This window comes from Giraffa tippelskirchi, chromosome 9, assembly GCF_054371585.1.
Source record: "Giraffa tippelskirchi isolate mGirTip1 chromosome 9, T2T-mGirTip1v1.2.pri, whole genome shotgun sequence".
Taxonomy (NCBI): domain Eukaryota; kingdom Metazoa; phylum Chordata; class Mammalia; order Artiodactyla; family Giraffidae; genus Giraffa; species Giraffa tippelskirchi.
The window spans coordinates 14,238,723-14,264,741 of NC_137283.1; the positions used below are offsets into that span (position 1 = coordinate 14,238,723).

Genomic DNA, 26,019 nt, shown 5'->3' on the forward strand with positions numbered 1-26,019 from the left:
AAGAGCTTGACTGTTATCTCCCTGAGTGTAAAATTGCCTAAGTGTAAAATTCAGGCTGGAAATGACTTCCCTCAGAATTGTAGATGCTGGCATTTCTGTTGAGAAGCCCAATGCTGTAAAGTTTAAAAGGATGAAATGAAATGACAGTTCCCTCTGATCAACATCAAGCCCTGGAGTCATGCTTTCTCCCTCCCACATGTGATCCCTGGGCATGTCCTTGGGTGAGAGCAGAGTGAGAGGGGCAGGCATGACATAGGACTGGCCATGACTTCATGACTCCATAGTTGTTGAAATAGGGTGCTCGGTACATGAGAGATCAGTATATTACTCTCTCCCTGGAAATGTTTGCATTTCCCGTAGTTATAATTTAAAAATAAACAGCAGTTCCCCATTTCACAGAGGGCAAAAGAACCGGTCTGTACACTGGTCATACATGATACCACCCCCTCTTACCTCTCTGCCCTTATCTCCTACTCACCTCCTCATTCATTGCTCACTGGCTTCCTTGCTGTTCTTGGAACAGGACAGGTGTACTCTTGCCTCAGGGCCTTAGCTCAAGCTGTTCCCCTGCTTGGAATCCTCCTCCTCCATGGCTTAAACCTGCTCAAGCATAGTCCACTTAGTGAATCCATCCTGACTATTCTATTTAAAATTGTGACCTCTGCCACCCATCACTTCCCATGCCCCCTTCCCAGCAGTTATCTGACACCCTGTACAACTATTGTTGCTGTTCCGCCTTTCCTCAGCTGAAGTTAAGCTCCAAAAAGACAGTAATTCTTACTTGATGTGTTCACTGCTGAATCCTCAACATTTAGAATAGTGCACACTAGGTTCTCGATGAATGGATGAGCCACATATAAACATTCTAGTAGAATCCCTGATAGGAAGTGAGCACCATGGGACTTATCATAATCTAAAAATATGCCATTGAATCATCTGATAAATATAATTTAATTGTTCAGCCAGTACCTTCTGTCCTGGTCTTTGGAAAGTGAGACGACGATTAACATTTTCTTTGGAATCAGCACGGCAGGGAGGAATTCCCACAGTCTTTGGAGGTGGGCAGATCTGCTTCGAATCCTGGATCAGCCGCTTGCCAGCTGTGTGACTTGGCCACATAGCTGAGCCTCTCAGAACCTGGTCTCCTCACTGATGGTGCTGAATGGAAATGTTCTGCAATATAGGGCTGGGCTGGAAGCCCCTGGGTGAGCCTTTGCCCTTCCCAGAAGACAGACAGGACTATTTCTAGGTGATCCTACCTAGGTGCTGTGTCCCACTGAGACCTGCTATTGGGGTCAGCAAGCAATGGTTGAAAGCACTGCTCAGGAGGGACAGGCATTGATATCACTGGGATCACAAAACGGGGTGGTGACTCAGTCCTGGCCCAGCCTAAGCCCCCCTCACTAATCCCCCCGCCCCTCAAGCCTGAGGTTATAAACAAGTGACTCAGGAATGATGGGAGAATGCCCTATAACAGTTCACACCAGTGTCTTGGGGGCTAAATTTAACCCACAGCTGCAGCCTCTGGCACTTTGGGAACAAGTTAATCTTGGTGGCTGAGGCTGATGTGTGTGTGCATGTTGTGGAGTGGGGCGAGGTGGTCAGGGGTCCAGAGCGGGGTGGGCATTGGGACTGGCTGCCCCAGACCTCTACCGGGATCCCTTAGATGCTAGACAGGTGTAGGGGCCCCAAGGCTGGGCAAGCTCAAGTCAAGCTTAGGATGGGTGAAGAACTGAGCATAGACAGTTTTCCTGGAATATTCGACTCCGAGTGTAACTTTTTTTATGTTAGTTTTTTGATCCCTGGGGGTTTTAACACCTAGAATAGTTGAACCTACAAAACTGAATCTAGCACGTCTGACAGATTACAATGTGAAACCCTGTGCCTGTGTATTCACAGGGACACAGAACCACAGTGGGTGGTACTGTGTGATTCTGCCCCTACACAGAACCACAGAATCACACAGCAGTGTGATTCTGCTTTCGAATCACAGCAGAACTGAACTGAAGGCCTTAAAAATCGAACTCACTCATCTCTTCACTGTGCAGGAAGGGCAACTGAGGTACAACAGAGTGATCTGGCTTTCTCAGGCCCCACAGGAAAGTGGTGACCTTGTTTATTCAACCGTCTTCTTGCTTTCTTGCACAGTCCAAGGAAGGTCTCCGGGCTGGGGGAGAAAAGTCTTTCCATTTTAAAGCTGAGGCAACAGGTTCCCCAGGCCCAAATTCATTGAGTGGGAAACCTGAGCACACCGTGTCCAGGACTGGGTGGAGGGAGATACACTCCAAGGAGGATAGGGGTAGCTGGGCAGAAAGCCCCAGAAGGCCTGGAGGAAGGGAGACCCTTGAAGAGGGATTGGAAGAATTCTCCCTCCTTGGACTGAGAAGCAGAGCTTGGGTCATCCCCTTCCCTGAGGGGCATCACCTAGACCAAGGAAAGCAGTCAAGGTCTCACCATGCTCCCTTTAGAGAGGAGGCAGGGAGGCCCTCATCTTTCAGGGGGGACCGAGACACCCCACCCCAGTCCCATGAACCCCCGGAGCTGAGTCAAGGTTGCTCTGGGAGGGGGCCTCAGCCCAGCTGTCCCCTCTGCGTCATGTGCGGGAGGCCAGGCAGCTCGCCTTACAGGGCCCAGTCCAGCTCTATATATAGCCCGGCTTGGACAGCTGCGTAGACTGAGTGCGACCCAGCAGGAAGGCAGGGAGGGCAGAGAGGAGGCCACCCACCATGGCGCTGGGCTTGGAGCAGGCCGAGGAGCAGCGGCTGTACCAGCAGACACTCCTGCAGGACGGGCTAAAGGACATGCTGGACCACGGCAAGTTCCTGGACTGTGTGGTGCGGGTGGGTGAGCGGGAGTTCCCGTGCCACCGCCTGGTACTGGCCGCTTGCAGCCCCTACTTCCGGGCGCGCTTCCTGGCCGAGCCTGAGAGCGCAGGCGAGCTGCGCCTGGAGGAGGTGTCCCCTGACGTGGTGGCCCAGGTTCTCCACTATCTGTACACGTCAGACATCGCGCTGGACGAGGCGAGCGTGCAGGACCTGTTCGCCGCAGCGCACCGCTTCCAGATCCCTTCCATCTTCACCATCTGCGTGTCCTTCCTGCAGAAGCGCCTGTGCCTGGCCAACTGCCTGGCAGTCTTCCGCCTAGGCCTCCTGCTCGACTGCGCGCGCCTCGCCGTGTCCGCCCGCGACTTCATCTGCGCGCGCTTCTCGCTGGTGGCCCGCGACGCCGACTTCCTAGGGCTCTCGGCCGACGAGCTCATTGCCATCATCTCCAGCGATGGCCTCAACGTGGAGAAGGAGGAAGCCGTGTTCGAAGCGGTGATGCGATGGGCAAGCAGTGGTGACGCCGAAGCGCAAGCCGAGCGCCAGCGCGCACTGCCCACGGTCTTCGAGAGCGTGCGCTTCCGCTTGCTGCCACGTGCCTTCCTGGAGAGCCGCGTGGAGCGCCACCCTCTCGTGCGTGCCCAGCCGGAGCTGCTGCGCAAGGTGCAGATGGTGAAGGATGCCCACGAGGGCCGCATCACCGTGCTGCGCAAGAAGAAGAAGGAGAAGGGGAAGGAGTCGGCTGGGGCCAAGGCCACTGACAAGGGCACAACCGAAGCCAAGGCGGAGGAGGATGAAGAGGAGGCAGAGCGCGTCCTACCCGGGATCCTCAATGACACCCTGCGCTTTGGCATGTTCCTGCAGGACCTCATCTTCATGATCAGTGAGGAGGGCGCCGTGGCCTATGACCCGGCAGCCAACGAGTGCTACTGTGCCTCCCTCTCGACCCAGATCCCCAAGAACCATGTCAGCCTAGTGACCAAAGAGAACCAGATCTTCGTGGCTGGAGGCCTTTTCTACAATGAGGACAACAAAGAGGACCCCATGAGCGCTTACTTCTTGCAGGTGCCTGGCCAGCCTTGGGAGGGGCGGCCAGTACTGATTTCTGGGCACTGGGGGGCGCCTTGGGGCCCAGCAGAGGCCTGTATCTACTTGTTGGGGAATGTCATTGGGTCTAGGCTGAGATGTAGACCAGGGAGGATGAGTGACAGCCATTTGTCTGAAGGCTGAAGATCGTTATAGGCAGTTGACAATAAGATGTATAACTTTGGTGTCTCAGTTTCAGGGAGATGTCAGCTTTCAGATGGTCAATATGTTGGAGGCCCTAGCTCTGCGCACGGAATGAGGTCAGGGACAGTGAGAAAGAGCAAGGTCAGTGTAGGGGTCCTGGCTAAGACCTTTGCATGAAGCTGGGACTGGAATGAGGAACAATGTGTCTCAAACAAAGGGACCATCCTCCCTTCCCTTCTCATTGCACAGATAAGGAAACTGAGGCCCAAGAAGGAGCAGGAGAGTAGGGTGTCGGGTCCAATTTATAATGTGACAGGGGGATCTCAGAGGCAAAAGTGGTTTCCTTGTGACTGGCCATGTAAGTTTAAGCCTTGCCAGTTGGGTGAATTTGGAGACATGGAGGGGAGGGTACAGTGCTTCTAGGTGGGAACCAGTGAGCACGGAACAGAGATGGGAAGGAGCCTAGTGAGTAGTGTGCTTACTGAGGCCTAACCAGGCTGGAGAGGGGTGAGGGGCAGCATGGTGCCAGTGTTAAGCTGGGGGATGGGGAGAGTGTCTCCACCAGCCAAGGCACACGGTGGGCGCATTGTGTATTCTCTCTAGGCCTCTGTAAGTGGGGATATTATACTTCCTTGTTTGATAAGGTTGTCTGAAGGTTAATTGATGGTTATAAAGTGTTCATCAGCATAGTGCTCAGCCCTCAGAAAACTCCACCAAAAGATGAGCCACTAGTATAGTTATTAACAGACTGTTGGGAATTCCCTCTAGGTCCAATAGTTAGGACTCCACTCTCACTGCCGGGGGTGTGGGTGGGTGTGTGTGTGTGTGGGGGAGGTGGAGGGCTGGGGTTCACTCTCTGATCAGTGAACTTAGATCCCAAAAGCCATGCGAGTGTGGCCAGAAAAAAATGACGGTTGGAGTACACAGGGCCACAGATTTATTACACTGTAAGTTTGAAGGAGTGGGTGGATGTATTTGGGCCTTTCATGTGCAGTGGGATGGGATGGAAAACAGGGGGCAGGCAGGCCTCAATTCAGGACTTGTATTGGGGAAGGGCCAGGGCGGCAACTGGGCCTCCCTCTCAGAGACTCCTTCTCAGCTCTGCAAGGGACGCCCCATCACGGTGCTATAAAGGTGATCTCCGGGCCCCTGTGGGGTTGGGACCCTCGGCTGTTCTCAGCCCGACAGGAGGAGGGGCACTGTCTCCAGGCACCGTCTCCAGGCTGTGCTGGCCCTACCTGCAGGCCCGGACTCCTCATGACCCGGGGTGGGGTGACCAGACAGCCCTGGGCTGGAGCTAGGGAGAGGGGTTGATGAAGGGGCGTGGGGAGGGTCGCTGACTGGCCGCTCGGCCCGCAGTTTGACCACCTGGACTCAGAGTGGCTGGGGATGCCTCCGCTGCCCTCGCCGCGCTGCCTCTTCGGTCTGGGAGAGGCTCTTAACTCCATCTACGTGGTCGGCGGCCGAGAGCTCAAGGACGAGGAGCAAAGCCTGGACTCAGTCATGTGCTACGACAGACTGTGAGTGCGGGCTGCGGGGCGGGGCCAAGGATCTGGGGGCGGGGCGGGGCGGGGCGGGGCGGGGCGGGGCGGGGCGGGGCGGGGCGGGGCGGGGCGGGGCGGGGCGGGGCGGGGCGGGCGGGCGGGGGCGGGGCTGGCAGGTGAAGTGGGAGCGAGGAGCTGAGCGGTCTGGGGAGTTCTGGTTAACAAGTCGGGTGCATCCCAGCACGTTGGGTGGTGGGCGGATGCAGAGACGGACAGAGAGCACCTTACTCCCCTCCCCTCTAGGTCGTTCAAATGGGGCGAATCGGACCCGCTGCCCTATGCCGTGTACGGACACTCGGTGCTCTCCCATATGGACCTGGTCTACGTTATTGGCGGGAAAGGCAGCAACAGGTGAGGCCCGGGCCTGGAGGGGGGAGTGCAGCAGCTGGGTCGGCGGAACCGAAGCAGCGTCTCCCCGAGGCTGTCAGGGGTCTGTCCTGCCTGCCTTGGGAGGCAGCTGGAGGGACTGGGCCAAGGGAGAGAGGCTGCTCTTGCCCCACCCCCACCCCACCCCGCGCCGTCTCCTTTCTCACTCACTGCCCCTCCACCCCGACCCCATAGGAAGTGCCTGAACAAGATGTCGGTCTACGACCCTAAGAAGTTCGAGTGGAGGGAGCTGGCGCCCATGAAGACTCCCCGCTCACTCTTCGGGGCCACCATCCATGACGGCCGCATTTTTGTAGCTGCTGGAGTCACAGACACAGGGCTGACCAGCTCAGCCGAGGTGTACAGCATTGCGGACAACAAGTATGGCTGCTTCCCGCCTCCCCGCCCCCTTCCACAGGACAGCCAGGGACGAAGGTCCCCACTGTAGCCCTCTGGCCCTGTGGCTTTGGGCCTATGTCAGTCCTCTCTGTGTCTGCCCTAGCAGGAATCATAGCACCTACTTTGGGTCTCCACTGTTGAACTTGGACATCAGCACAGATCTAGCCCCTCTATTCTGGTCAGCAATGAGGTGGGCTTCCCCTACAACATGGGGCAAGTGTTATGGCCAGCCTGGTCTGCAGGCGAGAGCTCCCAGGAGATGCCAGGTTCCTCATTCAGAGACTCATACCGGTCACTGACCTTGATGGCTAGAGATAACAGCAGTAACCAAGATAGAAGCTGCCCTGCTCAGGCAGGTCAGGAAGAAAACTGTGCTGGCAGACCAGTTGGACTCTGCCAGCTAAAGGGGTGGTGGGAGGATGCCCGAAGGCAAAAGAAGGCTAGTGCCAAGGCAGTTAGGAGGAAAAAAAAGGCCAGCCCATTGGAGAAAAGGACTTTGGTCAGGTTGGATGGAGTGTGGTGGGTGAAGGGAGGTGGGGATGGTGGATACTGGGGCTGGAGAGATGGCCAGTGGGCTGAGGCACTTTATCCCCAGAGTAATGAAATGCCTCTGATGGGTTTTAAGCTCCCATCTGTGTTTTACCAAGATGCCTCATGGCAGACCATGCAGAGAAGAGATTAGGGATTTCCCAGGAGGCAGGGGCACAGATGTGTAGCAAGTACTGATGGTGGCCTGGAGCTGGGGGTACAGCAGTAATGGGGCAGAAAGGATGCACCAGAGAAAGATCTAGGCCAGTGTTTCTCACATGCACATGAATCTCCTGGGGATCATGCTGGGATGCAGATTCTAAATCTAAGGACTGGGGAGGGATCTCAGAGCGTATTTCTAACAACCCCCCAGGTGATGCTGATGCTGCTGGTCCATAGGCCATACTCAGTAGCAAGAGTTCAGAAGATAGAAGAAGCAGGGTTTAGCAACTGATTGCATGGTGGGGGTGAGAGGGAGAGGTGGATGCTTTTGAGTGAGGCTGGGAGGTCATTTATTGAGGAACTATTGACATTAGGTAGGAAAAATGAGCGTCCACTTAGAATATTTGGATGTGAGGTGCTTGGGGGTGTCCAGGAGGAGCCTACTGGGGCAGAGAGAAGGCTGAGCTGGAGGGTGAGATGTGGGGGTCAACAGTACTCCGTGGGGACAAGCTCCCTCAGCAGAGAGTGTGTGAGTGGGAGAAGCTGAGGCCCACGCCCTGAGGGACAGCAGGGGCAGATGCTTTATTCAGCAAGGAAGCCTACGAGGTGAAGCTGGGGAGGTACAAGTTGAAGAAAGTCATGTCAACAGAGGTGTGTACTGTGGGTCCTGGATTCTGGAGGCCTGGGTTCCAGTGGTTGGGAGAGCGGTTTTGGAGGGATGGAGGTCCAACCTCGGGAGTTAGGGGGAGTGAAGGCAGCTTGAGAAGCTCTGGGCTGTGAAGGGGAGAAGAGGGATGGGCCAGGAGTGCACAGGATGGTCTCAATGGTGACTGAGGTGGCCAGTAGGAGTTGGTTTAGGAGCAAAGGCGGGACGTTGGGGAGATCCCTGGTGGGTTTCACGGAGGGTAGGTTAGATGGAATGATAGGGGCACAATGAAGGGAAACTTGAGGGGCAAGAGAATGGGGAAGAAAAGAAGACTAGCAGTCAGGGAAGAGGAGATTGTGCTTGCAGAATGGGTGTCTGGGAGTTGGATTTTGAAGGGTGCAGCTGAAGCTATGGATGCTGGCAGGGGATGGTCACTGGGCTTGCCGAGGCCCACGGGGGCACCCCCCTCAAGCCTCCTTCTTCCCATCAGGTGGGCACCCTTTGAGGCCTTCCCACAGGAGCGCAGCTCACTCAGCCTGGTCAGCCTGGCGGGCACCCTCTATGCCATCGGTGGCTTTGCCACTCTGGAGACTGAGTCCGGGGAGCTTGTTCCCACAGAGCTCAACGACATCTGGAGGTGAGCCTGGCCCCAGGGAGGTAAGAGGAATTGTGAGCAAGGCTGGCTGGGCACCGAGGCAGTGCCTGGCAGGCTCATGAGTGGGGCAGAGCTGACCCCCTTTCAGGGAACCCTGTGGGGACGGGACAGCAGAAATGCCTTGCTTAGCCCAGGGTCTCTCCATTTGGTTGGGAAAGTCTGGGTGTGCATACATGGCACCGCACCCTACCGTGGAGTATCAACAGTGTCACAGTCAGAAGCCGATGCCATGGTCAGGACCCAGACCCACAGAAATGGGCCCCAGGGAGCGGAATGGGCTTTTCCTCTCTCCTCCCTCCTGAGGGGGAGAGCTGGACTGGGACTGAGAAGTAGCTGGATCCTAGCTTCTCAGTGCCTTGCTTCTTTGGCTGATCCTACCTGGGGGTGGTCGGGAGAGGTTTTGGCAGTCTGGGGCAACTTTTGAACCTTCAGTGATGCACAGTGCTGCAGGCGGCCTCTAGGGAGCAGCGCTACTGGGAGAACAGGACCCAAGACATTGAGGGTGATGGGGGTTACTTCTTGGAGGGTTCAGTTCAGAAATTCTCAAGAGGAGGGGATTGAGGAGGTGTAGACCTTCCTGGAAGGAGGTGGACTTCAAGGAGTATGGGGTTCTTGGAACTTCCCTGGTGGTCCAGTGGTTAAGACTCCATCCTCCCAATGCAGGCAATGCAGGGGGCATGGGTTCCATCCTTGGTCAAGGAACTAAGACCCCATATGCTACGTGGTTTGAAAAAAAAAAAAAGAGCGTGAAATTCTTGAGAGGGAGCCCTTCCTAGAATCTAGGTGTTCTTTAGGTAGGTGCTCACCCCTTTCCCAGAGCATGGAAAGGAAGGAGGTGGGCCTGGGGCTGGGAGGCAGCACCTCCCAGGGGTGGCCTACTGCACTCTTCCTGCTGGGTCCCACCCTGGACTTGGCTGACCAAGCTCTGCATCCTTGTCCCCACTCCTCCCACCGCAGATACAATGAGGACGAGAAGAAGTGGGAGGGGGTCCTCCGGGAGATCGCCTACGCTGCCGGCGCCACCTTCCTACCTGTGCGGCTCAACGTGTTGCGCCTGACCAAGCTGTGACCTGCCCAGAGGGCCTGAATGTGCCCTGTCCCCCATGCTGCAGACCACAGAGGCCTGGCCTTCTGGGTGGGGACGCCAGGGAGGAGTCCCTGGCAGAGGAGTTTGGCAGAGGCAGAGCCCACCTGGATCCCATCCCGTCATGGTGCCCCAGGGACTGCTTCAGCTGGGAAAGGGAAATCGCTGCCCAGTGCTGGGTCTTCGGGCAGGGATAAGAAACTTTCAGCCTCTCCAGTGTCTCATATCCCCCAGTGTTCTTGGTCTACGAGGCAGAACCTCACAGGGTGTCAGGCTGCACCCTGGTCCAGCCCCAGCCTGGCCGTGTGCCGGTAAATGCCCCACAGGACTCAGCCTCCTCACCTGTCAGGTGGGGAGCAACCCCATCGAGTGCAGCTTGCAGCCTAAGTCTCCTTCTGTGAGAAGAATAAAGTGCCTTCTGAGCAAGCAGCTCAGTCTGGGATGAGATGCTCCAAGCAGCAGTGACCAGGTGGTTTGAAGATCTGGGACTTCTTGTGTTCAGCTGCTGGGCTGCCAAGGTCGGTAGCCTCTGCCGTCCATGTGTGTCTCCTACATACTCTGTGTGCGCCGAGAGTTTGAGCCCCCTCCCTGGACCTCTAGCTCATCATCTGGCCTGGACAGGGAGCCGGGAGACCACGGGAAGAAGGGGAAGGGAACAGCCGCACCAGGGTAGAAAAGTCTTTTATTCTATCAGTCGGGCCCCATCTGGCCTGGCCTGGACCAGGGCCCAGGAAAAGCTGAGCAGAACCCATCCCTCTTCCCCTCCGCCCCTACTCCAGCTTCTCTTTGTCCTGCTTCTGCTCCTCCTCTAGAGCCAGGGTTCGCTCTCGCTCCTTCACCAGTTGGACACCACAGTAGGTGACAAACAGGATGGCCAGCGTGGTCTGGGGGAACCCTGGGTGGGGAACAGGTCATGGGTCCTAGGAGCAGAGCCCCCCTCCCCACGTGACTCTTCTCTCCCCACTTGACTGTCCCCTTCCTGTTGGGTCCTTGAGGAATTGTGGTGGGGTGGGGACATTTTAGGAGGTCATAATTCTCGAAGTGGACCCATGGCACATTCTGTATCCACTGTCCCTCACCTGAGAGTAGCAGGCGCTGGGCGATCAGGTCTGTGAACTCAGGGCTGTTCAGGCTTACAAGGTTGTACATGATGATGGCCCAGAAGTTCATGGCCCCAAAGACGGCTCGGACCCTGCGGGACATCTGCTCCGACAGAGAGGTCTGCTTGGTCCAGGAAAACATTGGCAGTGAGGCAAGAGGCCCAGGGGAAAAGTGGATACAATGAATCAGAGGCCTTGCCCACATGGCCACACGATCCTAGGATATGCCCGTGTCTCTGAGACTCACAGGTCAGCTCTCCCTCTTTGTTAAACACGGGAAACTACATCCTGGAGAGAGGACATGGCCTGATCAACACAGCGAGGGCCAGGTGCCCCCACCCTGCAGGAGGTAAGGGAGGGCCAGATACCCACAGGAGGAGTCATTGCTCTGATGACCAGGAGGGTGGTGGTGAGAAAGTTCTGGACTGAGAGTCAGGTGTGGCTGGAAGACTCCAGAGGTCAGTAGTGCCACCCACTCCAGGGCCCCAGCCAACCCCAGCCCCAGACCTTCCCTGCTCACCTCAATTTGTGCTAGGGGCTCCAACTCTGCCAGCTTCTGTACCCAGAGTTCAAAATTGAGGCCAAAGCAGTTAAGGCATGACCACAGGTAGACAACATCACAAGGCCCGAGCCACAGAGTGGTGATGGCAAATGTGGCTATGGTGGCTCCCAGCTCTGGGATCACCGCAGAGTGCTCCCCACCAATGTGGTCATACACGTACCTGCAGGAAAGGTGGAAAAAGGGGCCGGTGGGAGTGTGGGAAAAGGCAGGTGGGAGGTAGACAAAGGATACACAAAGTGGGGCAGCTTCCTGAACACTATCATCCGGGGCATTTTCAATGTCCTGAGCTTCAGGTGGCTGCTCCTCTTCTATTCAACTTCAAAATATGAAGGGCTCAGCCTTGAACTTCCCGTCCTCTCCAGCTACCTTCCTTCAAGTGATCTCATCCACACCCAAGACTCTGAATGCTGTCTCTATGCTGATGAGCCCCAAATGTATCTCCTGACTCATAAATCCAACTGTTACCAGACATTTCGTATGAATGACTGACTCCCTCATCCCTGCCCAAACCTGCTTCATTCCCATCTCAACTAATGACACCACCATCCATTCAGTTGCTGCCAGAACTCTTGGTGCCATCTTGGATTCTCAATTCCCCTCTCTACTCACATCCAAGTGAGCAAATCCTACAGCCTCCAGTCCTGAGCACTGCTCATGCCTCCAGTAACACCACTCGAGTCCAGGCGACCATCTCCTCTTACACAGATTATCGCAAGGACCTAAGTTGTCTCCCTGCTTCTGCTTCTGCCCTCTACTGTCCATCGTCCACACAGCAGCTTTTGTTGTTTAGTTGCTCAGTTGCGTCCAACTCTTTGCAACCCCATGGACTGCATCATGCCAGGATTCCCTGTCAAGGCATCTTTTAAGAGTGTAACCCAGATTACCTCACTTCCACAATTATGCCTTCCCTCAATAGCTCCTCATTACAGTTAAACTCAACCACCTTCCTATGGCTAGAATATTATCCCACATTGTCTGGTTTCTGCCTCGCTCCCTGACCTCATCACCCACCATTCTCCACCTCATTCACTGTACTTTCCCCTTACCAATCTTTCTGATACTCAGAGACACACAGCTGGTTCCTGTCTTGAAGCCTTTGTACCTATTTTTCTCTCTGCCTGGAAATCTGTTCTCCAAATTTCCTATCATTCAAGTCTCAATTCATCTCACAGAGGCCTGCCTGGACTCCAACTAAAGAAGATTCTATCCCATTACATTCTTTTATTTTCTTCATAACACTTGCCACTCTCTAAAATGATGAATTACCACTCTCTCTTTTTTTTTCTTTTAACCTGTTTATGGTCTGTGTCTCCCCACTAGACTGTAAGTTCCATGAGTTCAGGGTCTTTGCCATGTTCACTACTGTGTCCCCAGAGCCTAGAACAGTGAGTGCCTGGCACACAGTAGATAGATACTCAATAAATATTTGTTAAATTTGGCTGAAGACCTGTTGCATAGCCAGTGTCGCTGTTACTTGACCTGCTCATTTCCAGTGACTCCTTCTCCACTCCACTCCAGTCACCCACTCCCATGGCCACACCCCAACTTTTTCACCACTTGTTTTACGTCTTCCTGATTCCCATCCTTCACCCAGCCCCACCTGATCTGACTCCCTAGTTCCACTTCTTCAATCTCATTGACTCCCCCTACACTCCTCATCTCCTGATGCCCTTCTATTTTTACCACCCTTCTTAACAGGCTTATGTTCAATGAGTCATCATCACAAATAACCTAAAAACCCTTCTCCCTCACTTCTTCCTTCTCACCCATCTGGGAAAGCTCCTCACCTGCACCCTAGAAACTAAACCCTGATGGGAAGAATCCCACACCTTGACATATTAGAATCCATAAATCCACCACCTCCCACACTATCTGGGCTGTCAAAGTTTCTCTAGTCAGCTTCTTCTCCCAGGCTCCGCAGTGGCTACTCCACCTTCATCTCTCTTGCAGGTATGAGTGGGTGTGTGGTGATCTAAGCAAGGGAGGCACATAGATGCTGCCTCCCTCCATCCCCAAACAAACAGCTCTCAGCTGATGACCTTGCCTCTTATTTCACAGAGAAAATCAAAGCCTTCAGGAGGCATCCCTCACCTTTCCACACTCACCCACCATTCTTCTGCATCCACACTGGCTTTTCTTCCTTCTCCCTGTCCTGAAGCCAGACCTCTGCCTGGCACTGGTTCCACTGTCTCGTCCCTTCTCAGGGACCTTCCTCCATCAATCACCCCTCTATCTTACATTGCCAACTTCTTCCCCTCTACTGAATAATTCCCCTCAGCACCCAAGTATGTCTCATTATTTCTTGTCTTTAAAACACCTACTTCTCCCTTCAGCCATTCCTATGTGTCCCCCTTCAGTGCCATGCTTCTTCCAGGGGTTGTCCACATCGGAACTCCCCTGCAGTTCCTCAGGCAACCAACACTCATGCTCGGTCTCTGGCTTCAGCAGCATCCAACCTGCTTGCCCCCACCATGCCAAGGTGGACTTCCCTTAGCTTCCAGGGTGTCCCATGATCCTGACTTTTCTCTGCTCCTCCGACACTCCTTTTAGGCCCTTCTGCCAGCTCCTCCTTCTCCCTTCAACTAGAGTCCTTCCTAGCACACGACTTCCTAGGAGTCATCACCCTCTCCTTCCTGATGCCCTCAATCCAGGGCCAAGTCCTGTCCAGGCTGCCTGCTGTGTGTCTCCACTCCACCATTCTCTCACCTCCAGGGCCCCTACCCACGTCCAAACCCCCATCTTTCACTTAAACCTCTACCATGACCTCCTCACTTCCGCCTAGCTTCCTCTGGCCCGGGGGTGACCTTTGAAATCGTGGACCCATCTGGACACTGCCCTGCTCAGACACCTGGGGGATGGCTGTGACATCCCCCCACCCTACCCCAACTCACTTGCAAAGCCAGTCATTGATGCCACGGTCAAAGTGTCTGTAGGAGGAGAGGAGAGCAGACGGGTGTAAATCGGCCAGGTGCCCAGCTCTGGAGCATGGAGGAAGAGGCTAAGGGAAGGTGGGGATACCGGGGGCGTGACCCCGGACCTCTCACTCACGTTTCTGCGAAGACATAGAGCGCTGTGATGCACTTGGGAGGCCGAGGCGGGTCCAGGTGGTCGAGGCGCGCAACGGTGTTGACGACTCCGAAGAGGACAGCCGCCTTCACCCAGTCGTACACCAGGTTCGAGTAGGCTAGGCCAGCTGCGGACAGACGGTCGTTACTGCCTGGAGGCCGTCACATTGGTATCCCCTCCCACCCCCGACCCTGCCCCGGGCCTTCCCAAATCCAGCGTGGTAGCTGAGCCCAGCCCTTCCCTACGGAAAATTACCAGCTCCTGGGGCGGTCCTTGCGCCCGGACCGCCCCCATGGAGGTCCCGCCCCCACGAGGCTCCACCCCCACGGAGGCCCCGCCTCCTCCACGGAGGTCCCGCCCCACTTGCGAGGGTGGGGCTGGCCCCGGGGAGATGCTGTCGGACGTTGGAAATCGGCCCTAGGCCCCAAGTGGAGTGGGGCGCCCTCTGTAGGACACCCCTCCGGGCCTCACAGGGCAAGCCTATCTTCAAGTCCCACGCATTTCAAAGAGCAAAGCCCCGCTCCCCCACCCTTCCATAGATGCTGCCCAGGCTGTGACCCCACCGCTGTAGAGGTGCAGAGGTCGGTCCTGAGGTGGCTGCCCAGCCCTCGTCCCTGTGCTGGGCCCGGCGCACACCCACCGAGGGCGCTGTCCGGGAGACGGTTGACAAACTTGAGGTCACTGGGGATGGTGAGGATGTAGAAGAAGTGGAAGAAGACGTCCACGGCCAAGATGGCTACCGCGCTGAGTCCTGCTTGGGCCCGGATGCGCCACAGCTCGCCCTCTGGCCGCACCGGCTCCACCTGGCTCACCTGAGGAGACGCCAAGTGTCTGAGGGGGGAGGCCAGCCCTGCCTGTGGGAGGAGCCCTGTCTGAATGGTGAGTCACCAACTGTCTGGGGACCTGAGGGTGAGGGGAGACGCCGCTTCACCAGGGCTGCCCCGAGGGTGGAGACCAGGCCCCTCTGGCTCCTGCGAGGGGTTCACTGCCAGTCATGGTGCGGGGAAGGGGCTCAGTCCTGTCTTGGGAGCCCACAGGGTGTCCGTCCCCTCACCTGAGCGTGGAAGCGATCAAAGGTCATGATGGGTCCGAAGAAGAAGAAGGGCAGGTAGAAATTGTACTTGAGCAGGTCGGCCAGGGAGTAGCGGCGGTCGGGATGGGCGCAGCTCTCCAGCGCGAAACTGGTGCAGCGCAGCACCGTGAAACCGCTGCCCCCATGAAACAGCACCTCTTGAAGATCAAAAGTCCCTGTTACAAACCCGCTCTGGATGGGAGAGAACAGGCCACCGGCTCACCAGGGTGTCCCTTGTCTCTGGGAAGCCCATCCCGCTTCCAGCAGGGGCCCAGCCTGGTCCTGCCCTCTCCCTCTGCCCGCGCCAGTCAGCACTAGCCACCGAGTGCCAGTCAAGTGCTGGGGTAGAGCTGGACATGTATACTGAAGTGGAGGTGACTGCCTCATGGGCCAGGCATGCTCTGTAATCAAAGGGTTGAAGACAGGTGGGAAGGGGAAGGAAATGCTTGGGGAGACGCTGGAGGCCAAGGTTTTGGATAGAGTAAGATGTTTGGGGTCCTGTCCCTGCACCCTCCGCCCCTGCCCTGCCCCAGCACACACCTGCCAGGAAATGAGGGGGTCCAGCTTGAAAGAGGCCAGGCTGGCCAGACCGACACCAAGACAGAGCCAGGACTGGCCAAAGAGTGAGACAACATAGAGGCCCACACAGTGGCCAAGTAGCAGCAGCAGGTACCAAGGGCCCATGGTGCCCACCACGGCCAGGGCCCCATACACAGCGTACATCCAGGAGCGGAGCTGTGGACAAGGCAAGTGTGAAAGTGAAAGTGTCAGTTGCTTCAGTCGTGTCTGACTCTTGGCGACCCCGTGGACCGTAGCCCGCCAGGCTTCTCCACCCATGGAATTCTCTAGGCAAGAATATTGGAGTGGGTTGCCACTGGAGAAGGTTTCAGTTACCTCTTTAAGTAAATGGAAGTGGGACCCCAGGATGGCCTTCCCACAACCCTTACTAGGGGAAAGGGAGGAGGAGGCTGGGGTGGCTCAGGTCCAGCTCACCTGGGGGGCAACCATCGTGCAGAGTTTAGCAAATAGCACGTGTCCGGAGAGGGCGAAGATGATGACATTGCGGAAGGAGGTGAACCACATGACCCATTCGAAGTCGGCCACATCCTGGGGCGGGTCCCGGCAAGTTAAGGTGGGGTGGGCGCAGGGTGGGCTGGTCAGAGTCCCAGCACCTTCCCTGCCCCCACAGTCTTCTTATACATTAGAGGAGAGCAGTGGCGGCAGGTCCCTGCCTTCCCCTCTTGTGGCAAGTACCAGGAAGATAGGTCAAGAGGAATGAGGGGCACCGCATGGGCTGCCCTGTTCCTCGGAGCTCCCCCTCTGCCCAGCACCTTGCCTGACATTCTGCCATTATTGCAGTGTTCTGGGGAGGATGGTGCTGGAGGCCCTGCTGAAGCATGCCTTGAGTTGTTTCTTAAATGAGCAGGGTCTGGGTAGACTTGATGTAACCCCGGGAGGACAGAGGAGGGGCCACTGGAGGAATTGAGGCTGCTAAAATTCAAGCCAGGGACTGAGAGCCCTCCCCACTGAGAGCCCTCTTGTTATATGGGAACATTGGGAACAGGGGAGAGTCAAGAAAGGTTTGGGACGGGAAAGGTGTGCCAGGGATCAGGGACCCCAGTCAGGTACCCCGAGGTGTGGGGAACCTACCATCTTCCGACCAATGTACTCCCAGCCGGGTCGCACAGACTCCCGGAAGGCCTTCCTGTGGGCCCCATCTGAGAACAGAGTGTGGCCTCAGAGAGAGGGGCCCCTTCACACCCATACCTGCTTCTATAGCAAGGCTGATGCCACCATGGGGAGAGGTGAGAGGGTCTGGGTCTCTCTCTGCCTTTGATTCTCTCTAGGTCTCGCTGTGTGTCTGGGGCCAGGTCTCTATTTCTGAGTGTCTGAGCCTCTCTCTTGCCTGTCTCTCTGGCTCTGGCTCTGTCCAGGTCTCTGTTGATTCTTCTGCATTTGAATCTCCCTGTGATTGCATTTGGCTCAACACCCCCCACCCCTTCCCTACTCAGGGCCTAGGGACTACCCTTGAGTCTGGGGCCTCCAAGTTTCTGGCCTTGGTGGGTGGAGAAACTTGCTGAGAACCCCAGGGGAAGAAGGGTCCCACCCCTCTGCCCCCGGGCCCAGCTGTTACCTTGTGAAGCCTCAAGGAGGCCCCGGCCAGCATAGGCTAGGGCCCCACTCAGCACCAGGGAGTACAGGCCCAGCTCTGCCGCGGGCAACGCTGTCTTGATGCCCATAGCCTGGATGGGGCTGAGGGAGAAAGATAGGTGAGGGCCCTGAAGCCCCTCAGCCCTGCCTAGCACAGTTCTTGGTCCCTCACTGAGGTGGTAGGGACCCCATTCTGAAGAGAAACTGCCTTTCCTGCCCCTTGAGGACCTCATACTGTCCTCCCCACCCCACCTGTCTCCCACTCCTCCCAGGCCCCCTCCCGTCTGGTGCCCCATCTTAGCTGCCACTCTAGCTCCCGCCCTTCCCACCGAAGGCTCTTGAAAGCATTCTCTTCACTCTCAGCCTGCCTTATTCACCTTCATTCACTCCGCCATACCTTTCAGGTGGACCGGTCCCCACCCTCTGCTCAAACTGCTCCTCCAAGGTCTCAGATGACTTTCATTTGGAGAAATTCCCTCTGCATCACCTCAGTTGTATTTGTGGCCCCCAGGGTCCTCACTCCCCTCAGTAAATCTCCCACAGTTTCTGACAAAACCCCACCCCCTCGGGGCAGCCTTCTGTGATCCCCACCCTCTCCTGAGCTGCCTTTACTTCCCAGGACCTTCCCAGGTCCTGCCCTAGCACCAAGCCCTCATCACTCTCATTCAGCCTCTAGCTTCTCACTGACCCCCGTTACCCCACCCAGCCCCTGAGCCCCAGCCTGCCATGTCCCTGGTTCCTGCCTGTGTCCGTGGCCACACCGGCCCACTCTCAGTGCTCTGTGTATGCAGGCCTGGAAGCTGGCTGGAGGAGTGCTATTTGAAGAGGTGCCCTGGAGTAGTGGGTGTGGGGCTAGGCTGGGCCAGGCAGACACCAGGGAGTGTGCTGGCCACTGCCCAAGGTGTTGACCAGTGTTGGGCTTAGGGTGAGCCTGGCCACTCCCTTCTGCCAGGGCCTAGCTCATCCCCAGGAGTCCTTCTGGGTCATCTCTGGGACCTCAGTTAGAACCTGCACCCTCTGTATCCTGCTCCAGCCTAAACCAGGGCCTTCCCAGGGGCCCTGCAGGTGACAGACTCAGGGCCCAAATTAAAGGGAGGAACACGTCTAGGCATCCTTTCGGTCTGGGCTGAGCAAGAGGTGGCTGGCATAGCCCTGTCTCCTGCCCCAGATCCTCCCCCAAACCTCCCTCACCATTTCTGAAACCAGCTCCTCTGGGCCCCTCAAGTCAGCATTCTCCCCGTTGCAGTGATGGAGGGGTCCTGGACCAGAGAGGGGCAGGGACCTGTCAAGATCACACAGTGGACCAGGGACGGGATTGAGTGTTCTCAGTGAGCCCCCGGGAGTCCCTAATTGGAGAAGCCAGTCCGCTGCCCCTGCCACTACGGGGGGCTGCCCGACCTGACTTCTCCACTGCCGGCCTGAGGGCTGAGGCACCTTCTCATGGGCCCGGTGGGGGTAGGGAGGCCCTGAGGATCGGGTTAATGGAGCAGAAGCTTGAAACCGGAGCACGGTGAAGAGCCTGCGAAATAGCTTTGTCAGCTGCCTCCCACTCGCCACTTTCCAATTTTAGCTCCCCATGGCCGGTGCCGGGTGTCCCCAGTGAGGCCTGTGTGAGCACAGCCAGTGCTGGCCCCCAGCCTGGGACCTCTCCTGATAGACCCCCGGACCTGGGCCCGCCTGTGGACAAGGGAGTGCCCCCTGCCCGCTGACCTGCCCGCCTCAGGTACACCTGGAGTAAAGCTGGCTTTGGAGCCTGAGGTTTGGGATGAGGAGCCTGGGGTGGGTTCCTTGGGTCTCAAGAACCCCGTAGTGGCTGCATCCCTAGCTGGCACTGACCTTGAGGCAGCTGTGAGGGACCCTGGCACACTGCCCACCTCGGGGCTCCGGGGTCCTGCGTCCGACTGTGCGACCGTCTGATCAGCTGGGCTCTGGGGCCACGGTGGGGTGTGTCCAGCCCTGGGGTCCCCACCCCCTCGAGGCTGTGATCGGTGAGTGGTGACAGCGGGAGGAGGGGGGAAGGAGGAGGGCAGGGAGGAGGTGGCCTTCCTGGAGTGGAGCTGAGCGCAGTGGAGCAGAGCCGAGTGCTGCAGAGCTGCTGGCCACAGGGAGCTGCAGGGAGGATGGTGGGGGGGCAAAAGGGGTGGCCACTGGCATCGGCTCTCATCGGGACACCTGAACCTCTCTTCAACCTGCCTTCCCTGGTCCATAGAGCCTGTGTCTCCCTCTCACTGCTCGCCAGGACTCCCCTCTTCCAGGAAGCCTTCCAGGTGGTCCCCGCTGACCTCTGCAGGCTTGTGAGCTCTGCCCTGCCTTGCCACACTCACACCATGCACACACTTTGATGGTCACCTCCATGAATTTTGGTACACAAACTTTACGTGTGAATTCTCAGGGCACCCCCACCTAGCCCCCTGCGCTGGTCCATTTTAGCATGGAGAGTCCTGCCTGGCCAGGCATCAGTGCAGTGGGGGAGGACTTACTGGCCCAAGGGAACTAGAACTGACAAGAGAGATGTGAACCCCATACCCTGACCCTGTCCTACAGGGAGCTGCCCCGGTGGAGGGGTGCTAGCAGGGTCACTTGAGTGGGTCCTCAAATGTAGGCACCCTCTCCATGCAGGATGGAGGCAGACAGCAGTGCTCCCAACCAACTGGGACTCCTCTGGGAAAGACAGGGCCCTCATTCTGGGAAGGGGTAGCCAAGGCCTCAAACCAGCCAACCTGATACAGAGGGGTATCCTGAGGGCCACTCCACCTCGGCTCCAGAGCCCAGTGGGTCGGACGGATACATGGGTGGATGCCAGACCCCAGAGTTCCCTGCTAGGGAGTGTGCCGGGGTCCCTCACAGCCTCCTTAAGGCCAGTGCCACCCAGTGATCCAGCCACTCTGGGATCCTTTGGGGTGAGGCTCTCAGTCTGTGAGGGCCTGTTTGTGCATGTGCAAGGGGGGCAGAGTCTGGGGGCAGAAGGAGCTGTGTGATGGTAATCCATCAAGGATAGGTCCTGGAGCCCATGCTGATCCTCCAACTCCAGTCATATGCTCAGCTGAGACTAGAGGAGGAAGGGGTGCTCTCCACCCTCTACCCCTAGCAGGGGCACTTCCAGGGCCTGAGCAAGGCCTGGGCAGGAGAGTACCCTACCTTTCCATAATACCTTAAGGTGACAAGCTCCCTCCCAGCACACACTCCCCAGAGTGACACGGAGCCTGGCATGGCTGGTCCCTGACTTGGAGAAGCATGAGCGGTGATTCCTGCCCTGTAGGGGCTGGGTGGGGGCTCCCGTCATGGATCACAAGTGCTAGAGGAGGCCAGCATCAGGCAGGGGTGCCTAAGCCAGACTGGGGGGGTTAGGGCGGGCTTCCTGGAGGAGGTGGGATACCTGAACAGAGTCCCAAGGTAGAGGCAATGATGGTTAGAGGAGAAACAAGTTAATCACAGTAGCCAGGCATCATTATAAGACCGTACATGGATTAACTCTTTTTAATGTCACCACAATCCCTAGGGAAGGGGTGGTTACCATTTTTCCTAGTTGATAGAAAAGGAAACTGACAGGAGGTTAGAATCAGCTGTTGGGTCAGCTGCATAAGCTTCTGGAACTGGTTTCCCTGCAGGGGCAGGAACCTGGCACACCCACACTCGTGCTGGCTGAGACCAGCCTGGGCCAGCCATCCAGCTGGTGCCCTTGTGAGACTCAAAGAGAACGACTCTGGGAAGCAGATGGGGTGGTCTGGTCTCACCATTAGGAACCCAGGTGCAGCTGGCCCGACTTGAGCCTGAGCTCCACCTTGCTGGCCATCCACTTCTTTGAGCCTCAGATGCTCATCTGTAAATGGGCACCCTGCTGGCCCTGACCTCACTGGGTTCTTGGGGGGATTCGACGACTCCCTCCATGGCCAGGGCCTGGCTCACCGGACTGCTCATAGAGAGAAGCTGTTAAGAGAGGTGGAGACCCCTCGCTCGCTCCAGAGGCCCAGACAGGCAGCACTCACACACAGCAGGAGGTCCACCAGGTGAGCCCCGCACAGTGGAGTCTGTCGGGAGCGTGGGTGGGGTGGATGGCAGGTGGGTGGAGGGCTAGAGAGGCCTCCTGAACCTCAGGGTAGACAGCCTGAGGCCAGCTCCTCCCTGCATGAGGGGTGCCAAGGGGAGGGCACCTGGCACCCACAAAACGAGGGGCAGAAAGTGACTGGCCTGAGATCAGCAAGAGCCACTGGGAAGGATGGGCAGGGGGCCAATTCTCTCAAGTGTCAGAGTCCTCTTTATTTGTTTCTGGTTGCTGCTCATAGTAAAAATTTGGGGAAAGTGTGTGTGTGTGGTATGTTGTTTATGGCGTGTGTGTATGTGTGTGTGTGTGTAAGGCTCAGGGACTGTAGGAGATAGGGTGTATGTGCAGGCAGTGCCTGTGAAGATGGAGTGGGTGGGCAGATGCTTCCTTGTATAGTGGCTGTGGTCTCACTGGAGGAGGGGTATGGGGGCCCGGAGGAGTCCTCCGGAGGGCCAAGGACAGTGGGATGTGTTTGGGGCTTGAATCAGCCTGAGCCAGACTGCAACCTCATTCGGCTCAGCTCTGGTGCCCCAGAGGCCCCCACAGGGACAGCGGCCAAGCCACACTCATGACTCAACAGGTCTCATCTGTCATTGTTGGAACCTGAGCACCGAGGCCCACAGCCCAAGGTGCAGCCAGGAACAGTCCTCACGTGAGGCCTCTTGGTTTGTTGCACTCTCTGGGCACCTGTCTCCTATTCCTACCACCATGTGGCTCTGGGCAGGGACCTCAGTGTTCCCCTCTGTGGGAGAAAAGTCCAGCACACCAGCTACCCACGTGCCTGAGGGCTGGGGAGGTCTGCCTCGGGACAGGCACTGCTGCTCAGGAGGGGCCAAGGGCACTCACCTGGACAGACCAGGTTGTCCTACTCCCCACCTGGCCCACCTGGGTTAGATTCTTCAGGGCCCCGTCCTTGTCCCTTTTGACAACACTTTCTTCTCCGGGGCCTTCCCCTTCCACCTTCTCCCATCCATACCTCAGGGAGAGTAGAAGGATGGCCCCTGCCCCACTCAGACCTGGGCAGTGAGCCTGGAAGCCATAGGGATGGTGGGAGGCTCTGAGGTGCGGTTTTCTGTCTCTGCCTCCCCCCACCCCACCCCACCTCTTCCCATCAGGGCCCTCCGTTTCCCACGCCTCTTTGACCAGACCAGCAGCTCTCTAAAGGCAGCAGCAACAAGTCATGTTCACCTCTGGGCCCCTAACAGGCCTGGAGAGGCTGGCATGCGGTTGGCATTTGGTGACTACTTGATGGCCAGCTGGCTGGGTACATGGTGGCCTGGAAATCTGTCTCCCCAGCTGGTCTGGGGCTTCCAAGATCTCAGGGGCCAAGTCTGCCTTGCCCGGCACCCCCTTGCCTGGGGCAGAGGAGCTGCTGGACAAGTATTTGTGGAACTAATAGAGGAGATACTGAGGGCTGACATTTATTGAGTGCTTACTGTGTGCCAGCCACTGCACCAGCACTTGGCACCTTTTAATTCAGTGAGTCCTGAAGAGGGATTCTGCTGGGGGAGTGGAGCAGACCTCTAAGCTAGCCCCTCCATGTGTGTGTGTGTGTGTGTGTGTGTGTGTGTGTGTGGAGAGGCAGATGTACATTCCTGCTAGAGAAGACCAGTCACTTGTGCCACTTGTGCAGTGACTCACATAGGTGGCATACATAACTGTGAAAACCCCCTCCTCAGGGAAAGCCATCCATAGCTTCCTGGACCCTGTCTGTTGGAGCCCTTCTTCAGGGATGGGGCTGAGGAGGGAGTCCATGCTGGCCCCCCTACTCGGATCCCCGACCCTGCATGGAGTGACAGGTCTAGAGACCTCAGCAAGTGTAGTGAAGGCAATCAGGATGAAGGGCCCCTCAGGTTTCCTGGGAAGGAAGTTTTTCTCTGATGCCACTTGAAGGGAAATTACCAAGCAGGACCTGTGAGTGTGGAGTCAGCACCGTCTGTTGGCACATGTGTATACATATGATTCATGCTCCCGAGTCTAGGGATTTGTGTGCATCTGTGTCTTTGTGTGGGCCTGTGTAAGCAGAGATGTGGCTACCCTCCATGGAGCCACCCCTCCCCATGACAGTAACTGCAGTGGAGGGGGTGACACTGTGGCAGTCACAGAGCGGCCTGGAGCTCTCCTCAGCAGCCCTCCCAGCTCAGCCCTGTGTGATGGGGAGGGAGGTACACTCTTCCTTTGCTTGGACCCACTGCCTCAAAATCCTCCTGCTGGCCTCGCTTCTGCCTTCTGCTGCCAGGGCCCACCAGCTGCAGCCTTTTGGAAGCAAAAAGAGGTGCCTCTTGAAGCAGCTGGTGGGGGGGCCAAGCTGCCCAGCAGTGGGTAGCACGCCCACCCTGGGTAATCAGCTCAACTGGAGGCCCTGGCTTTTGGAGGCATGCAGGCCAGGGTTAAATATTAGCTCTGTGTCTTTGCATGAGCCTCAGTTTCTCCATCTGTAAAATAGGGTGACAACCCCCCGGGTTATTGGAGATCTTGATGGGGGTCAGGTATACACAGTAGATGCCCACTCACTGGGATCTGCAATGATTGTGAAAATAATCATTATTATTACAAACCTGAGGGTCTGAATCTAAGGAAGAAGGTCTAAGGTGTGGGTCGACAAGATGACTAGGAGCATAGTGCCCCCCAAGTCTGCAGAGGGGGGGATGCCCACAGTTGGAGCCATGGCATAGGTTTGGCGTTGGGCTACAAGGATGCTCTGGTGAGGGAGATGGAGTGTGGCTGGGTGGCTGGGGGATGCTCCCAGCCCAGAGCCCTCTGCATCTTCCTGCACATGTGGAGCCCTGTGGGCCTGCAGGGTCCCCTGCAGGGTCCCCTGCAGGGGACAGGGGCAGTGAGGACCTGCACAGGGGACTGCCTCTCTTCGACCACAGCTGGCTTCTCATCCCAGAGCTCTTGCTGATGCTGACAGGGTGTTGGTCTCCTTCCCTGCTGTGGCTAAGCATGTCCAGGGATGTTGCCCTCCTGCCATGGGATATTGGCTCTGGTCCCCTTCGAAGCGCCTCTTCTGGGAGAAGGGGCCCAGCTGGCTGTTTCAGGTTGGCTTCCAGGAGCAGATGGAGTCCTCAGATAGAGCCTTGTCCTCTCAAGGCCTAAGGCTGCCCTGTCCAGCCAGGCTGATGCTGGGCTGCCATCCTAGTGCTTGTCTGCTTTCTGCTGCCGCAGGGCCTGCAGGAAAACCCCTTTCACCTGGTCCAGGGTCTCATGGTACATTCGGAAGTCCTCCTCCTTTCCCTGTAGGGCATTGCCTAGGGCAGCCTTCAGCATTTCATTCTCCTCCGCCTGGATGGCCAGCCTGGACCACACAGAGAGAGGGCTCAGCATGGCTGAGCTGACACATGTGAGCATGTGTGCATATTTGTGAAGGGCCCTGGGGCTGCCAGCACAGCTGCTCTTCACACTCAGGGTACTCTCTGACCAGTCCCCTCCTCTCAGGGACCCTTGGGGAATAATACCATATGGTATTCCTCTCTGGGCCCACTCACAGCTGCTGGGCCTAGTATCTGGTAGTTCCCCAAAATGTTGACTGCCTCAAGGCATGAGTACTAATTTATAGAGGTTCCCCTTTCTTCCTTTCCCACCACTTCATTTGACCTTAAAAAGTTTAAGTGAATGAGAAAAGTGGATTCGGTAACCCACGCATGATAAAGCTTTTCTTGGGACCATGAGATCTTTAGTCATGGTTGGGTCTCTCTGCCCCCTGATGGCCAGGCGCTGAATTGCAGGCCTAGAACCCAGGACCCTGGAGGACCAGCCTTCTGGGCAAATAGAAGTCAGGCAGGGAGCGATGTGATCCCTCTGCCTCTCAGAGCACCTCCACCCATGCAACATCACCCTTTCCAGAAGAAGAGGCAGGGAGCACCTGGTGGTCAGCTCCTCCATCTGGGATTCCATGGGCACACTGGAGAGCTGGGCGGAAGATGGGTCCTTCCTCTCACTTTCGCTCGGGTGGTGCCTGGTGTTAGAGGCAGGCAGACCTGTAGGGCAGCAGTGGCCACTTTATGTGATGAGGCCCATGGTCCTGTGTTAGCACTCCCCACCCCACCCCCACCCCCAACCCCCAACTGTCCACTTCCTGCTTTTCCACTTTTTGAAACATACCTCCTTCAGGGTATAGGCTGCCTTCCTCCAGGCCCTGCTTTGTACTGAGATGGCTATTCTTGTTAATGTTTTCATATTTGCATTTTACAAGTTTGTGGAAGTCAGCTGGGCCTGAGGTCTGGCCTGCAGGTTGGGTCTGAGCCTAGGCGGTCATCGGATCTGATGCTCTCTTACCATTGGGCCCCTCACCTCCAGCTCTATCCATACATATAGGGAATCCAGGGTGACCGGGTCCAGGGGACAAAGAGTGCTCAGAAAAAGCAATCAGAGCCCACCTGGTGGGGAACTCGAGTACTATCAAAGCATCAGAAATCCTCTGTGCTGAATAAGACCTCAGGGGCGGCATGGTGCAGGGTAAATCACCTGACATCAGCAGCCCTGGCTTTTACCTCCTGCTGTGTGGCCCCAGGTAAACTATCAACCTCTCTGAGCTGGTTTCCTCACCTGTTTCATGAGAATAGTTCTTGCCTCCAGAGCTCTGTGAGG

The 26,019-nt window shown here is 56.9% G+C and overlaps 3 protein-coding genes across 26 annotated transcripts in view; 1 reads left to right on the plus strand and 2 right to left on the minus strand.

Annotated features, from left to right (window-relative positions):
* The first annotated feature begins 2,671 nt into the window (after positions 1 to 2,671).
* Positions 2,672 to 9,865, plus strand: KLHL40 (kelch like family member 40). The gene is made up of 6 exons (XM_081527697.1): positions 2,672 to 3,887; positions 5,412 to 5,572; positions 5,840 to 5,947; positions 6,158 to 6,343; positions 8,188 to 8,334; positions 9,310 to 9,865. The coding sequence occupies exons 1-6, from the start codon at positions 2,727 to 2,729 to the stop codon at positions 9,419 to 9,421; spliced, it is 1,875 nt and encodes a 624-aa protein (XP_081383823.1). The 5' UTR covers positions 2,672 to 2,726; the 3' UTR covers positions 9,422 to 9,865.
* Positions 9,866 to 10,100: 235 nt separating this feature from the next.
* HHATL (hedgehog acyltransferase like) lies at positions 10,101 to 19,317 on the minus strand. 14 transcript variants are annotated; one of them, XM_081527707.1, is made up of 13 exons: positions 19,224 to 19,317; positions 18,579 to 18,646; positions 17,371 to 17,489; positions 16,887 to 16,954; positions 16,230 to 16,343; positions 15,777 to 15,971; positions 15,219 to 15,428; positions 14,805 to 14,976; positions 14,147 to 14,291; positions 13,990 to 14,025; positions 11,057 to 11,258; positions 10,516 to 10,657; positions 10,101 to 10,331 (listed from the first exon to the last, which is right to left on the minus strand). In XM_081527707.1, exons 3-13 carry the CDS (start codon positions 17,474 to 17,476, stop codon positions 10,207 to 10,209), a joined length of 1,515 nt encoding a protein of 504 aa, XP_081383833.1. In that variant the 5' UTR covers positions 17,477 to 17,489; positions 18,579 to 18,646; positions 19,224 to 19,317; the 3' UTR covers positions 10,101 to 10,206. The 14 variants fall into 14 exon arrangements, with proteins under 14 accessions (XP_081383833.1, XP_081383832.1, XP_081383845.1 ...); XM_081527706.1 differs by having other exon boundaries at positions 18,579 to 18,669; XM_081527719.1 differs by having other exon boundaries at positions 16,230 to 16,389; positions 16,866 to 16,954; positions 18,579 to 18,669.
* A 4,638-nt stretch (positions 19,318 to 23,955) lies between these two features.
* CCDC13 (coiled-coil domain containing 13) overlaps positions 23,956 to 26,019 on the minus strand; it is a 34,765-nt gene continuing 32,701 nt past the window's right edge. For all 11 annotated transcript variants that reach the window (XR_014064708.1, XM_081527688.1, XM_081527692.1 and 8 more), the window contains 2 exons: positions 25,295 to 25,409; positions 23,956 to 24,727 (listed from right to left, as the gene is read on the minus strand). Coding sequence is in view for 10 of the 11 variants with exons in the window: in XM_081527688.1 (XP_081383814.1) it covers positions 24,568 to 24,727; positions 25,295 to 25,409 (275 nt within the window). In the remaining variant the exon portion in view is untranslated. The remainder of the gene's footprint in view (positions 24,728 to 25,294; positions 25,410 to 26,019) is intronic.

What these genes read in the sequence shown, in the direction of transcription:
- KLHL40 (XM_081527697.1), top strand. Translation starts at nt 2,727, where the DNA reads ATGGCGCTGGGCTTGGAGCAGGCCGAGGAGCAGCGGCTGTACCAGCAG. An exon ending in TACAGCATTGCGGACAACAA is followed by an intron (nt 6,344 to 8,187) that starts GTATGGCTGCTT and finishes TCTTCCCATCAG; the next exon opens with GTGGGCACCCTTTGAGGCCT. An exon ending in GAGCTCAACGACATCTGGAG is followed by an intron (nt 8,335 to 9,309) that starts GTGAGCCTGGCC and finishes CTCCCACCGCAG; the next exon opens with ATACAATGAGGACGAGAAGA.
- HHATL (XM_081527705.1), bottom strand. Translation starts at nt 17,476, where the DNA reads ATGGGCATCAAGACAGCGTTGCCCGCGGCAGAGCTGGGCCTGTACTCC. An exon ending in AGTACATTGGTCGGAAGATG is followed by an intron (nt 16,344 to 16,886) that starts GTAGGTTCCCCA and finishes GACCCGCCCCAG; the next exon opens with GATGTGGCCGACTTCGAATG. An exon ending in GCACGATGGTTGCCCCCCAG is followed by an intron (nt 15,972 to 16,229) that starts GTGAGCTGGACC and finishes CCTTGTCCACAG; the next exon opens with CTCCGCTCCTGGATGTACGC.